We start from the raw sequence: 16799 nt of genomic DNA, 5'->3' as shown, positions 1-16799 counted from the left end.
GTGGTTGGCAACTCTGCCCATGGTAGGGGGTGTGCAACCAGATGTTTTTTAAGGTCCCTTCCAACCCAAGCCATTCTATGATCCTGTGATTCATTCATTGATGATGATGACTGCAGTATATTTTTATGCTCACTTGAAAAAAACAATTCTCATTCTCCCTATATGTATAAAAGTAACTTAATTACACATATACAAATATACATAACTTTGCAGCATATGTATTCGTGCTTGTTCACACATACAGATCCTAAATCTGGTAATACTTAAGAGTTATGAACAACTTATATTCGCAGACTTCAGGATTATCATCATTTGTGGTACAAATTACTGCTGAAACACATATTTAAAATTATTTTCATAAATGGCCTCAAAGCAATAAAAGACACCAAAGGATTAAAAAAAAATCAAGCTATCAGAAGGTATAAAAGATCTGCGAATCAAATAATTACATAAGAGCTGATGTAATTCCAGTGATGAATACAATATTAAAAAAATAATAATAGAATAAGGAGTTTAAAAACCAAACATTTGTATGCAGCTAAAAGATACCATTGGAAAAAATGATGTGCCAGCAATTGTGATTAAGATAACGTATCAGATATAATGAAGATAAGCGATTTTAAATGCACTGTATTTTTCAAGACATTTAATGATGAATCTGTTTTTCTATCTTTGCCCAGCACTTCACATAAAAAAAACAGTAAAAGAAAGTTAATCAAGGTGTTGTCTTCTTCCCATATGCATATTCCTCTATAGACACAGCTTTCAGCAGACTCTTTTGGTTCAGTATTAAAATACAGAAAAAAAAATAGAGGAAAGGTTTATTAAAATAAAGGAGAGCACAGGCTGCTCTTCCATAACTCTGAAAATGGCTTCCCAGCTAAATTAGCCATGAGGGATCACTCGCACTTTGGGTGTTCAATTTCACACTTCAGTTCTTAAGAGAAAGATGCTTTTGACTTGAATCCCTTGATCTCCCTCATTGTACTTCGATTTGCCTCATGGAATGCCAGAGCATGCCAATTAGATTCCTTCCAATCAAACTAAACCAGAAGATGTGCAGTAGAAGCATGGCTAATTTACCCTGACTGCAGAGAGGCATTTGGTCTCAACCAGACCAGAGCTAATCTGAAAGGTTTCCCAAGAACATATGGTAGGAACATGGAATCCAAGTTACACAGTCTCAACTATCCAACTTTGTAGATCAGTTTCCAATGCACAGAGCTATTTGTTAATGTAACATGAACTAATTTTTATGTTAATACTCAGTCTACATTGGGAACTGAAATACTTAAAATCATTGGTTCTCACTTAGAGTACTGGATTCAAATCTTGGCAGATACATACTTATTGCTGTTTCAAAAAGTATTCCTTCATTCTAATATACTAACTTGGACACAGAAAGACTCTTCTTGTGTCCCTTCCAGAGCTTTAGTAAAAGGTACAGTAAATGCGTCTGCATACTTAAATACAGTACCTTGTGGTCTCTGAAACAGCCCAAATGCATAGTCTCACAGCTGTATATATTCATACAGTAGATAAAAGGATACCTTGATGAATTTGAAAACTTGAAAATTGTAATAAAAATCAAGCTGAAGCTAGTAAGCTATTTATAGTTATTCAGGAGTTAATGGTAAAATTGACTAAATCACTGAGAAAATTAAATACGAAGTAAAGTTCATGTGATTTTCTTAGAATATTGTAGGAATCTATTCATCCATGTTGACTGTTATCTCATTTTAGCACAAGAATTCATGCAAACAACAACAGGTCACCTAAAATACAGAAAATGAGGGGTTTACACCCTTTTTTACAGCTCCTCTAAACACTATTAGAATGTACTACTGTAGCTCAGCTGTTGTATTTAGAGGTGAAAATTAATCCATAATTCATTTATTGCTTACAGCCCTATTTATGGTTTATCATTTTAAATTGAAATTTTACTTGTGGAATTTTTAACATTGCTAAGTTAGTGAGACACACTGATTTTATTCTTTTCAACTGCATACAACAAAATAAATCTATCCAATCGGTGGCCACCTACCAGGCTTTGTTACCAGGGTGGTGGGCAACTTTTGTACCTTTTTATATAGAGATTTTCCTGCTTTTAGAAACAACAGTTTCTGCAGCGCCCTACTCTTCTTACAAGTTGTCTACTCATTTGCTCTTTTTCATAGAACTCTTGAAATTCAAGGTAGGCTTTGGAATGTATGAGCCTAGCTATTTCAGATAATAAAAATACATGAAATAGATTTAACATTTAATGGTACAATTATTCCTCACATACTTTCTTCTCCACTTCCCTTATTTTAAAAAATAGGGGATCAAATCTGAGTGCTTGTGTTGCTAGTTGGTGTGGGACAAAGAAAGAGGGTTAAAGAAAGGAGATATTTCACACGAGCAGCTGGCAGGTCATTTTAGCATGAATGGAAGGCTATTATGCCTTAAATTCCGGTTAAGTGATTTTCTAATACATATGTATCTCTTTCCCAGCAAACATCAGATAATAGCAATTTCGGTCTGAATAGTGGGAAAATGTTCTCTTTACATCTGAGAGAACACTTAGAATCACAGGTTTTAACTTTGCACCACCACCCCAACTCTCAAGTACTCTTTCAGTGCAAAGTAGCCCATCAGGTGCTAACCTTTTCACTGTACTAGGCAAGCGTTCCATTGTATTAAGCAAGTATGCTCAGTATCTTACAGAATATGCCTATAATCGGCCTGTTGTCTAACTCGTTTATTTGGAAACAGTTTGGAAAACTGTAGGTTAGAATGCCTCACAGGAAAAAAAAAAAAAAAAAAGAAAGAAAGAAAAAAGCTTAAAAGCGTATCTTTGCCTTTCAGTTACTCCTTCAAAGTTAACTTACTCAGCTCATTAAAATGACAAATCATGATTTGTACCATTCAGATACAGCATCAGTTTTTTGTTGCTGAGCTGCATGTAGCAACTAGGTGTAGTGAACAATTTAGATGGAAAAGAATACAGTACAACTGAGATGCCATTTTTAATGTTAAACATTCTGAATAAAATAATGTAGTACAAAAAATAAGCATCTAATTTCCCTGCAGACTTCAGAATAGATACGAACATTGGACCCAGAGGCATGCCTTCCATACTTTCTTCACTAACGTACTGTGAAAGTGCCTGTCAAGGAAAACTCAAAAATTCTGCCACGAAAGCATTCTGACACTCCACTTAGGCAATAAAAAGACTTCTTTTCCCCAAAGTGGAAGCTCTGCTTATTCAGAATACAACTACCATTCCACATGATTTCCCCCTTCAGTTTAGAGATTACATATTGGGAATTCCATTTTCTTAGCTGTTTTATTCTGTAAAATACATCTGCATGCTCTGAGCATCACTCTGGTAACTCTGCCATTTTTCCTGTTATCAAAAATAACAATCATTCTATTTGGGAAATCAAATTGTAGTTTTGTATTGAAATATTTTTTGTTTTTATTTTTGTTAATATTTTTACAGTAAAAATGTTTAAATATCAAGGAAAAACTGAAAGGAATACTTCAACCCATCTCTCTGAAGACAAATTTTTAATGTTTAATGAAGTAGTTCAATAAAACATGTCTGTTGAGAATGTAAATCTGTATGCATGACTTCCCATAGTTTGCAGTACTGTTAAAAACTCAAATGGATCAATATTGGAAAAAAAAAAGTCAAAGTGAAAATAAGGTTAAGTTTAATGAACACAGGGATTTCCTGCCTAACTAAACTAATTCCTAAGCTAGTATTAAATCAGAAACAAGCCAACACGTTTTAGTTTAATCCTACATTAGAAAAATGATTTCACCAGAAAATTAACTCTTGGAAGCCAGTGACAACAGCACTGATCCAAGATCATACTGTAAAAAACTCCCCATATTTTTGAGTCAGCTATCTTTATTAGAAGACCAAAATCAAACCCACAAAAAGATAAACATTTCTTATGCAAATCATATTTATGAACACGTGAACAATGCCTTTCAAATTATCTGGAATTATGACTGTCTCACATTACAATAACCTGGGAAGAAGTATAGAACTGCCCAGCGTGTCTATTAATTGCCTAAGTAGGATGTATTGGGAATACTCTTCTTTATGCAAGAACTCAACACTGGAAAAGTTAACATGCAATATTTCATTATTTTCAAGCCATATATAGAAATGAGCAGATACGGAAGGCTTTCACTGACTGAAAATGATTCTATTTCCTTTTACATTTAGATAATCAGCACTCATATAAACCATAAAACAGAGTGCAGTTGTAGCTCTCATGGTAGGAGAAGTCATTTCAGACAGAAACATTGGCTCTTCAACCAACCTTTAGAAAAGAGGTTCAGTGAAGGCAAGAAATAGGCCAGTTGTTTCTTTTTTTTTTCTTCCCAGCTCTTTCAGTGAAGGAGATAAAGCATAAGCAACACGGTCATTCTCTGCAACTGTGAATACTGTGATCTAATATTTGGCAAATAGTTCAATAAAAGTTCACTGTACTCTCTTGACAGTGACTTAAAAATGAAGAACGTTAAAGGCTCTACACCTACTTTCTTGATCTTTTAATAAAAGAGAAAGTTACAACATGTGGGAAAAACACCATCTAACTTCTTGAGGACAGACAGGAATCTGCTGCAGAAACTAAGCAGCATAGCAAAGATGAAAAATATCATCCATCACTTTGCATGAATATTGTAAAGAGTTTTCAGTTTTAACATCTCTGTAACAAGTTCAAGTAAATAAAAATGGAAGGACTGACGACTCCCTAGGAATTCATAAAATAACAACATCTTAAGTCACATATAGAATCCACAGCTAAATGTTAAAACTCAAGCTAATTACAGACCAAATGAAAATGGCATAAGGATGATGAATCTCTATTATTTGACAGAAAGAATATATCCTATATAAGACCTAATGGAATTATTCTTCCAGAGACCACAAGCAGAAACTTGTTTACAATATGCAATAAACACAAAAATTCAGTAAATGGAAAAGAATGATAAAAAATAGAAAATACAACGCATGCCTACAGCAGATTGCCTGTATGGAAGGATATGAAAACTCTACTTTATTCATACCACAGGAAAGTTCTGCGGAACAGGTTGCTGACCTCGGGTACAAGCAGTAAAGTATTTTATTTATAAAACATAACATTAATGCTCTATCTTCAAAACTTCCTTGGTTTATCGTAATCCACTCTGATTTATAACCCAAAATGTCATTATAGGATAATTAAAATTGCTCTCTGGAAAATCTGTACTGTAATACTTAGATTCAGATGACTACAAAATTATGACTAACATCTAAATACTAATGATGTATTTTTGAGATAACAAAAATACATACAGAAAATAATAATATTGGCTGCTCTTGACTTGGAGGATATCATTGACTTACTTTCCCCTCTGTCCTCCCATCCAGTAAATAACAGTATTCCACAAACAAGGAAGAAAATATTCAATTAATTTGAATTGTCTTCTTTAAAGACAAAGGAAAACTGAGGAAAGAGAAGACAGAAAAGAAACTCACTGTTCAAAGAGGAAAATTCATAAAAGGGAAGTTAAAAACCAATATAGGAATAACAATGAAAGAAGAGAGAAGGAAATAAAATGAGACCAAAGAAATCTGTTTTTCCTTTTATACATTCTTGTTGTAAGAAGGACTGCAGGAAGAAAAGGCTCAGAATTATCCATGGCTGAGAGGAGACATCTGAAATAGCATACAGTGTGGGAGGACTTGGGAAGAGGACAGAAAAAGGATAAAAATGCTACAAGAAACTATGCAGAATGAAATGTCAGATTAAGACAATTATCATGCAGAGACGTATGTATTTTTCAGAACATCATATATAGAGGACATTTTAAGAAGAAAAATCAAGGAATTATTCCTACATTTCAGGGAACTAGAAGTGACAGAAAGAACAAAGAGGCAGTAATGAAAGCAAGAAGAAAGTGAGAAGAGAAAACGTTATATACTTTTGATACATGATATTTGGTGAGCTTCAAAGTCCATTTAATATAGTCTGATTTTGCATGAAAGTTAGAGTACAGTAGATAGTGTTCTTTTCGATCCAAAATAAACATCACTCGGGTCAACGAAAAATCTACTGATTTAGAAATCAGTCTGACTTTAAACTGTCACAAAACTGAAATCAATGGCTCAGAAATAATATTTAATACATTTTGGTCTTTCCAGAATTGGATTACTAGATTACTACAGTTTCGCAAATCAATCAAATGCCACAGTTCACTTGTATGTGCAAGAAAAGAAATGTAGATGTGGAATATACTATTTCACTTATCTGTAATGTAGGTCAGGATTATGACCCATTTAATCTCTCCATGTATTTGTTTGCATACTGTGAAATTGGTCTCCTTACATACACAGGTTAAAATTCCCTCATTACATAGTAAGATATGTTTGAACTCAGCACAATAACATCATGAGGTACCAGAGAATATCAATCAAATGCAGATCTCTAGTTTAAAATTATTTTCAATTACATACACTTGGAGAATTCCACAAGGTACTCTCCCATCCAAAATAACACCAACAAGACAAAGCATCTGATTTTCAAGTTTGAAACAAACTATTTTTGTTATTTTCTGAGCTACTCATATGAACCATCATCACCACTCAAAGTGATCAAATGGTTGCAAAACATTAAGATTCAGTGACAACAGTAATGTTTGTATACAGTGATGAATATTGTTGTCACAGTTGAGCAACTACACATTTTTGGGTATTTTTCCCTTTTGACTTTATAATTGTACTCTGCAGAAGTTTAAAACCTATCATCTGACAAACAGCAAGCAGAGAAGAGAATAAAGGTTAAACATCTGACACATCTGGGACTCTAAGCTAGTTTCTTAGATGGAGTGCACAGGTATTTTAATGGACAGGGTAAAGTGCATGTTCATTAAATAATGATCTGTACTGTCCAGTCATTAATAAACACAGTAGACTTAGTTAGACAGGTTGAATGTCATGACCATTCTTTAAAAGTACTTATCACAAAAGCTGTATTTGCCTGTCAATCCTGAGCTAATTATGTATGTTTGATATTGAGATCTTACAGTTATAAATTAATTTCAACAGCAGAGAAGCTATAAAGAAAATTGATTGTATAATAAGGCACGTCAAAGAATAAGAATATCTGAACTACATTTCTAAAACACACAAAAAAAAAACCAATTATCAACACTTAGGTGCATCTCATTTCACTTTATAAAAAAAAAAGGTAAACAAAGATAAGAGGGTATGGTCTAAAATAATCTAGTGAACTACTGTTCCTTCGAATTTGTTTAATTCAATGGATTGCATATACTGGTTTTGTAAAAATAAAGGAATGAAATAAACAGTGTAGCTGAATAAGGATATACAAATATATCTTGTTTCTAGAATGCAAATGGAACTTGCCTAGAAGTGCAATGGAACACGTATCATAAACCAGTCAAGAATGAGGGTGACACTCCTTTACAGTCAGCATGTATGCGTACTGTTTTCTCAGAAGGAAAATCATTAGTAATGTACAAGATCTGGTGTCTTCTTCTGTAATACTGTAATATTTTTCACATACAGCCAATGATACAATACAGCATCATAAAATTGTCAAACAGCATGTGGTTTTTTTCTTTGTTAAAAGACTGAATAGAGTAACTTGTTTTCCTTACCCATTTCAGACATCTCTGGCACAGTAACAATGTATGGTCCATCTGTAAATTTTGGTGCATTGTCATTGATATCCTGTACTTTGATAATAAACTCAGATTCAGGCTCAAGTGGCTTGTTTGTCCTTCTATCAATAGCTTGGGCATGAAGCACATAATGTGTCTTCTGTTCTCGATCGAGGCTTTTGGTTGAATGGATGTCTCCTGTTGTGTCATCAATAATAAATATAGTTCCCGCTCCTTCTCCAGTTAGAATGTATTTGACTGATCCATCACCTTTGTCGGAATTGGAGTGCAGCTGTAGAATATATACACATAAAATCACATAAAATGACTTATTAAGTTTCACAAAAGGTTATTGCACAAAAGACATAAAAATTATAATACTACCGTTAACATTGTTTTGCCTAGTTTTTAACCCACTCAACTCCTGCTATAATCCCTCATGCATTATTACTGACAAGACAATCATTTTACTCAGGGTAATTTCCAAGTCAGTACAGTTTTTTTTTGTTGTTTTTGTTTTTGTTTTTGTTTTTGTTTTGTTTTGTTTGAGATTTCTGAGGTCCTAGTTCATTCTAGAAAAGTTTCCCTGAATCAGTAACATAGTAACATTCTACTAAATGAGATATTTTTTGTTTTATTTTGGTTTGGTTTTAATCCTTTAAGCAGCTGCCTTGAAGCACTCATTGCAAGAAAAACAGCCTCAAGTGTTAAGTCTGAAGCAGTCACACTGAGGATTAAATACGCTCAAATGACTATAACTCAGTCCAGTCACCTATACTATCTCCTATGGCCCAAGGATACCATCACTTTCTACTGTGTCATGTGTCAGAAACAGATGTCTGTCCAGGATTTCTCTACCTCTCCACAAAGTGTAACCATTTCTTTTCCTTTCTGCCTCATTTGCATGCATTTGAACTATGTACAATGAAATAATGAACTTTGATAATTCTGCCATTTGCATTGTTCCTAGTGCATACTTGGTGCTACAAAATATATGTAAAGTACAATACACCACTCTTTGAGTAGAACAAAGCTTATAATTTATCAAAAAATCCTGGAAAATCACTAAGTACCTTGGTACATTAACAGATAATAAAAAGCACTCATCCATCCAGCTCAGTGCTTCTAACTCGACTCTAATGAATTGCCTATTTAGATATAAAATGATTGTGTTCTCTAGAAGGGAAGAAATGATTTTTTTGCTAGGCTAAGAGTCTTTGCATTTTTGTTTGTTTGTTTTAATTCAAAACTGTTTTGAGAAAAAAAATGTATTTATTGAGATATTCAATAAGAAAAAGGGATAATGCTGAAATGATCAGTCTCAGCTATTGGTCAGATATACGGAGCTGTTAAATCAGAAGGGGAGCTTCATGACTTTAAGTACTTGTTCTCATTCTTATAAGATAGTCCTTACTGTCTCCCAGTATCTAAAAAGAAGCATTACTAACTTTCTATGCAAAGTCTGTGCTAAGCAAAAACAGAATGCCAATTACTATTAACAATTATTGTTGCACAAGGTGTCAATTTCCAGATTTCTTTTGGTAAAGGAACAGTTTGTTAACTATAAATACTTCTGGAGGTTCAAACAAATCATAAAATACAGATATACTGCTGTTTTCTCACTCCTTTCTTGTTTTCTTGTTTTTTTTTTTTTTTTTTGTTTGGTTTTCTTTTTTTTTTTTTTTTTTTTTTTTTTTTGCTTTTTTGGGGGGAGGGGCAGGTCTTTGTGTTGAATTTAAAATGAACAATCATGCTATTTGTAAAAGGAATAAGCATATGAGGCTTGATGACATTTTCCATCTTGTCTGTATCAAAACTACAGAATTAGGGTGACAAATTTTATATCTTGTTCTCTAGGAGGCTGGGCAGGCTGAAGCTAAAGGAAGCATCTAGTAAAGTAAGAAAAGTAAGAAAAATCAGCAGATATCAACTTTAGCCTATCTTCAGTTAATTAACCTTATTTTCATCAAAGCCACAAGAGGATCCAATTGAATAACCAAAACAACTGTGGACCTATTTTATTTCAAGAAGAAAAAAGAGAGAGAGAGAGAGAGAGAGAAGAAAGGTCTGCGTACTTAACTTTGCATTTAAAGGACAGCAGGATAGTTTTACAGTTTTACACCTTTCTTTTTGAGTAGTGATAGACAAAACTCCAGTTACATCCCTTATCATCTTCAGAGTACTATTGGATTCTGTGTATATTGAGTAATGCACTCAAATTGCCAGCAATTCAAACGTTATAAAAAACCAAAATAGTCTCTAAGGAGATTCATTAAAGCCAACAGTAGAAGGTACTTCAGCATCTAAGTTCTTGTTCACAAGCAAAGCAACACAGACTCAGCATACCATATTCTCTTCAACAGTTCCAACTTTACTTGTGTGACCTTAGAGAAGATATCTTACTCCAGACTCCTAAAAAGCACGTGGCCATTTTGTTTCCATGAGACGCTACCATACCTGTCAATGGTTACTGCAGGAGCACATGCACACTAGAGAATGAGACACTAACGCACTTCAGTAATGCAAATAAATATCTCACACAAACAGAAGATGCAGGGGTGTTTTTCTCCTTCCCTGCCACTGTAACACCATATAAAGAATAGCAATAGTAACTTAGTAGCAAACTCCCAGGTTGCAGAAAGTGAGGAAAAGTTCAAATGCAGCAGACATGGGTGCAGAAATAACAGAAAGAAGCTGCTTACCCCTGGAATGCCTCTGATACACAAAGCTCTCCAGCAAGAGAATTTACCTCCACTGCCAACCCAGATATGAGGTCTGGGAAAGGGTAGATCCTGCCTCCACCCGTTGCATTCACTCAGGCACACTGCATGCAGCTGAACTCCCCTGGGTTGGCCCTGCCTTCACACCAGGTGCTCAGTCACTGGGTCAGGCCATAACAGCATTTCTGCTACACCCAGTCAGAGCTAGAAAGTTGGAACATTGCAGGAATCTCTTAAGAAGAAATACAAAAATATCTCAAACTGAAACATGATTACTCAAAATGTTGAGAGAAGTAATGAACATCACTGAAAAGAAAAAAAAGAGTGCTATGTCAAGCAATTACAATACAGCTCTGTGATATTATTTACTGACATTCGATTCCAACTTTTAAACTGCTGCTGAAAGCATGTTTGTTTGTTTTTTTCCCTTTCTGAAGTAGCTTCAACTTGCTTCCTAAAGCATTCTCACCTTAGATCTGTTCTACTGTGATCTTACAAATCAGCAGTTAACCAGTAGAGACTAACACATCTTGGACTCACCATGAGACCCAGCTGTCCCTGTTCAGGCCCCAGTTAGGCTGTAATGGGCCTGGAACCCAACGTGCCACAGCCCTGCCCTTTCTATCCATGGTCTCCACCCAGCCAGTCTCACTAGCAAGACCACAGCCCAGCCTTGCCTGTCCCTGTGCCCAGGGAGATGTTTGGTCCCTGGGCTGGGGTTATCCAAGTACCCTGGAGCACACCTGGCCCACTTGGGGATACCCTACATTTTGGCCCCTGGGTGTTGTCTCACTCTGCTGCTCTGACAGCACCACCTCCAATCTACCAACATCCAGTCTGTGTCCAGAATTTCTTGTGAAAAGCAGTTTCTATTCTAAGCGATGTAGTGGCTTCTAGAAATATTACTTATCATTGCTTATTATGCTATATTCCTAATGAGAATATATACATTAAATATTCTGAATCTGCCCACAATCAGAAGAAGCCAGAAGGTATTTATTTTTTCATCCCCTGTTGGGTCTTATTTTCATCTTTACTTTTCTGAATTGAAGAAACTGAAAATACTAGCTGAAGAACATATCCGGAATGTCACCTTTATCAACTTAGTGAGCTCCACTTCTTGACATATTTAATAACAAGTTGGCTTCAGGATGATTTATGATGGTTCCTCAATCTTTAACTAGCCTGTATCAGCAGTGTGTGACTGATTTAGCAGAGCAGCAAGCAAGGTGTCCTTGTTTTCTTAAGACTTAAACATTTCTCTTCCGTAAGTCTAATTGAATACTTTCCATTAGTATTTCTTCACAAATTACAGAAAGATAACATTTTCCAAAGGCATCACTTGAAGAGATATAACAAACTTTTCAGTTAATCAGTTTCTTTATATTTTTATATTAACTTTAATACTACAAATCTTTAAATAGATATAATTTGCTGCATTAGCATATTGGCAGCTTTAAAATGAAGACACTGTAGGCTTGCTGCCCTGTTAATACAGTATTATCACTGCAATTAATTGCTAAACTGCAGACCCAAATGTTCAGGTGCCTATGGCTTAACTAAAGGCCTGCTCACCACCCTTAGTCTTCATACATTTTTACTAAATTACTTAATTGCTTTATCTAATTCTTACAGACAACATACTTTAAGAAGTTTGTTTTTAAGTATTTTTCAAAAGTCAATCAAATGACTATAATTAAGCAGCAACTAGTAGACAGTATAGAAGTGGAAATCAATAGGAAAGAAGCACACAGATGAAACATAAAAATAAACCAATACAAACAGTAGGAAAAAAATATCCTACTTCTGGTGGGATGTGGTATGCTAGCAACTCCCACCCATTATCATGCTCCCCTGTGCTTGCATGAGGGAGACAAGTGGCAATTAGAAACAAGGCATGATAAGAAGAATGAAGAAGAAATCTGACAAAGTATGTTTATTAGTGATTTAATTGTAGGACTGCTTTCCCCCTTTTGCTTTAATTGAATAATTCTGATTCTTGGTGTGTTGTGTGGGTGGGATTTTAGGTGGATCAGTAATGAATTTTGCAATATTTTAACTAGACTACCAATAAAATCTTGGACCTGAATATAAGATGCATGCTGTTCTGTTGAAAATGAAGTATTATGAAGAGATTCCCAAAAGCATGCTAAATTGAAATCTGAAGCTGATTTGAAAATCAAGAACCGTTGCACTAATCTAATGGAATTAAACAGGGCAGAAATGGCTATGCATACAATACATATAGATTATTTTGAAGTGACTGCATATATTAACTTAAAACTTGCTGTTGACAAATAATAAACAAGAATATTATGTACATAATTTCAAAATCAAAACTTGAGTTCTGGCAATTACACTGACTGATTACATGATGCCTTATCTAGAAGACATTGACTCACTTTGCCAGAGATTCACAGACTTTTGCAGAGAGGAATGCAATGATGAAACTTATGAAGACTAAATTTAATTTTATAGACCAGAGGAGAATATGCTCTATTGATTACAGATTCCTCTGTCTCATCTTCCCCTCTCAGTTTCCAGCCAATCTTCCTTCACCTAGGCACAAACTCTTTCTAAACCTAGCAGACTCTCTCTTCATGTTGCATGCCACCCAGTCTCTATCCCTCTGCCAAACTCAAACTCTTACTCTTAACAGTCTGCTTTTAAGCTTTCTATCCACACAGTTCTGGACTTCTGTATAATGATCTGTAATTTTTCTATGCTCTTATTCACTGTCTAAATGAGAAGCTGGACATAAGCCAGCAGCGTTCACTTGCTGCCTGAAAGGCAACTGTGTTCCTATCCTATGATAGCCATCCTATGATTCTATTTTATTATTATTTTTTACTTCATGCCTCCTAGTGCTTTTCGATGATTTTATATCTGGTCCTTGGCTTCCTTTATCCCTATCTAAACTAATTCTAATTTTGCATTTCTTTGTTCAAATAGACTGTAACTCTCCACCCTGGGTTACCTTTGTTTGTAGAAAGTAATTCTTGCAGGGTTAGCACATACAACTTAACAGTATAAAGCAGTTATTTGGTGGCTAACATCCAAAAGATATGTAGGATTTTATAAACTACTAGACTAGGTATTGGTACATTCCAGCCCTGAAAAAAAACCAACACGAAGCATCAAGCATCATTCACAATGAGAAGAATCAACTTCAGCTACTGTCTGGAATGAATATTTGATGATTTACAATCTTTATCACACCTCCCATCTATTTTCCCACCCAAATGTTTTTTGTTTGTCGATTTTTTTATTTTTTATTTTATTTATTTTTTTTTTTTTACAACATCTCTTTTCTTCTCAGATCATTGAACTACTAGCAATCCCTGACTCAATAACCCTACTGCTACAGTTTTGCCTTCTTTAACTTGTATAGTTCTACAGTCTTCCTCACAATCCTTCACAACTTGCTGATTTCTTCAACGGTACAAGGTTACAAAGCTGGACCATATCACTGCCTGGCTGTGGATTACAAATAACTGAATCCATGGAGGATGGAGGAAGATGATAAGCCCCGCTCATTTTCCTCAAATCACTAGTTCTCTCTTTTGCAACAGGATTCAATCACAGTCTCTCTCCCTTGCCTGTCTCTCATGAGTTTTACTTTGAATCAGGAAATTCCTTCAACTTAGTATCCTGACTACACTCATTCTGCACTTCTCCAAATTACTGAGCAATTTTAACTGAAAATAAGAGAAAAAAAAAATAGACCTTCTCCCTAATAATTCCCCCCATCTCAAACAGCTTTATAAAAGTAGGGGAAAAAAAAAAAGTAAAATAATAAGAAAAGGGACAGCTATAATGGCAGTTCATACCATTTTATATTAAGAAAAGCAGTGTTGAAGAAATCCCCTACCATTCCAAGCACTTATTCCTTTAGTTTACTGGGAAGCAAAAACTTAAAAAGATACAATGGACATCAAAATACCTGCACGTATGAAGTGAAGGGAGAGGAATTCAGCTGACTGAAAATAGCTTAGAGCTGAAGTTATTCTTTTGAATTAAAAAAAAAAAAAGAAGAAGCAGATGATGAATTTAGCTATTCTGTGACATTTCACAACAGTAAAAATATATTGATTTTATTTCCACAAGAAAAAAATAAATATTTATTATGATTACTTTTTATTCTTTTCAAATAATTTTTTGTTTTCTGTTTTGAGAGCAGCAGATTCTTTCAAGAAGAGCGGAAAACTCCCCATTCTCAAGCCTGTTGTCATTGCCAATCAGTTTAACCAAATGCTAAGACGGCTCCAGCATAATACTACCAGGGAAATCTACCAATGCTTGTCCTACCCAGAGGAATCACAAAATTATGCACAAACAACATGAGCTTCGAGCTTAACAAGGGACAGGAGGATACACACACAAAAAATCGGTCATTTTACTTGTGTTATGCAACACTAATTAATAATATAAAAATGCGGAGATGTATAAAGAATTGATAATACAATACTAAAAACACTGAGTACAAAATATTTTACTCTTGTAGTAGCACAAAGAGTCATCAGGTTAAGTTTCTTTGATGTTTATGTAGACACAACATGTAATCTAAAACAAATGATACAGTAACAGCAGTAGTAAAATATGCACACCAAATTATTCTGATTGGTGCGTGCTGCAAAACAAGAGTCTAGCTGATACTACTGAAATTTTCATTAAGCCTCTGCAGTAAAAGCATCCTCAGATTTGCCACAGACTTGCTTCCTTTGGTCTGAGCTGTAAGATATGTTTTAATGAAATATACTGCTCTGGGCAATATCACACCTTTTGATGGAATTCTCAGGGGGAATCATTAGCCCTGGAGATAACTGTATAATCCATACCAGTATCCACGAATTGAGAAGAAGCTATTCTACACCCTTGCAAAACAGAGGAAGAAAATGAATACTGAACTGCAATTGTCTACATCTGCTGAATAGGCTTTCTGACATAGACAGAAAAAAAAAATGCACTGCAATCATCCAGAAAAAAACATGATGAAAACAATATTAACTGCACAGTACAACAGTACAGCACACAAACATCTGTTCTGCAAGTTCTGAACTCTTGCTGCTACTTTTTTGGGAGTAGTTATGGGGTGAGTAATGGTGAAATATACAGGTATATAAGCAAACATCTGAAATAACAGCAGGTGTACTAAAGCTGACACAAGTGGTCAATATTAGCTTCTATTTTCTCTCTGTACCAAAGGACAACTGTAGTGAATGACAAGAAAAATAGCAAATAGAAAATAGAATCTTCAAACAACACAATATGTATCTATGTATAAAACTATTATGTTTTCAAGGAACACTATGCATTTTAGGAAAAATAGAACCTGAAATTGCACTTGTATAAGAAAAATAATTCAACTCTGCTGAAGTCTTCACATGAACTCTGTCTACAGCAATATTTCAGACTTTTATTTCATATTTTTTATTTGGATTAATAATATGATGCACATAGAAATAATTATTTTTCCCATAAAATAGGACTGCATTATGTATTGTATTATATATTTATTTTATAGGTTTTAAAGAGCTAGACAGACATCCTTCTTGCAGAACATGATAACCAAACACTACTAAAAAGCATGATATAATTGTGAATATATTTGTTCGCAGGTCCCAGGGCTAAATGACTGCAGCTTGTTGAACAGCTACTCTAACACACATCTTTTTTGTCGGTCTTTTTGTTTGGGTCTTATTTGAAAATAAAACCACCATTATTTTTAAACAGATATCAAAACATGATTTTTCATTCCCCAGTTCTGCTCTATAACCAGAATAATTGTTTCAGATTGGAGACATACTGCATTTAACCTATGGAACACTCAACAGCAGCATTCAGGCACAATGGCAACTAGGTATGACTGTAAAATAAGTAGCTGTCTCTCATAGCAAATTGCCCTACTTTCCTCCTAAGCAATAGCCTCTCATTGAAGAGCTTTTAATTTTCAGATTTCAAAGTCTCATTGAAATGCAAGTATAATCATCCGTGTTTCACAGATGAGTAAACTGAAGTATATTTAAACTACCATATTTACCCAGAAATAAACACATACGAGATACAAAAAGCCACAAAAAAACCTCCCATTTATCCAGCTGTGATATATTGGTGATACTGAACACTACAATTCTCAGAGAAAGCAAAAGGGATGAATTCATAAAGCCATAGAAATATTCCTCAAGGACTACAGAATTTCAGAACAATTAGAAACTTTCCCATGCCATCAAAAAAGCATCATCTATAGAAAAGCCCACTAAATGCCAAGAGATAAAAAATTAGACTTCAAATGAGTACTTCATTGTTACATTCAGTAAAGAAATTCTCAAAATCTAGGACGAATTTCTTCTGTTTTTTGGTAGCCAAGAGTCTGGCTTTAATGAATGTGAGCAAGTAGTTAATGTCTGGGTC

General features: G+C 34.7%; 1 protein-coding gene across 1 annotated transcript in view; it reads right to left on the bottom strand.

Annotated features, from left to right (window-relative positions):
- Positions 1-16799, bottom strand: part of CDH18 (cadherin 18) — a 152554-nt gene that overhangs the window by 112630 nt on the left and 23125 nt on the right. Inside the window, exon 2 of the mRNA XM_042869315.1 lies at positions 7666-7960. Coding sequence (XP_042725249.1) covers positions 7666-7960 — 295 coding nt within the window. The remainder of the gene's footprint in view (positions 1-7665; positions 7961-16799) is intronic.

The sequence above is a fragment of the Lagopus leucura genome, unplaced genomic scaffold (assembly GCF_019238085.1).
Source record: "Lagopus leucura isolate 7727_CA_CO unplaced genomic scaffold, USGS_WTPT01 Super-Scaffold_100002, whole genome shotgun sequence".
NCBI lineage: Eukaryota > Metazoa > Chordata > Aves > Galliformes > Phasianidae > Lagopus > Lagopus leucura.
This window is presented reverse-complemented; position numbering and strand designations above follow the sequence as displayed.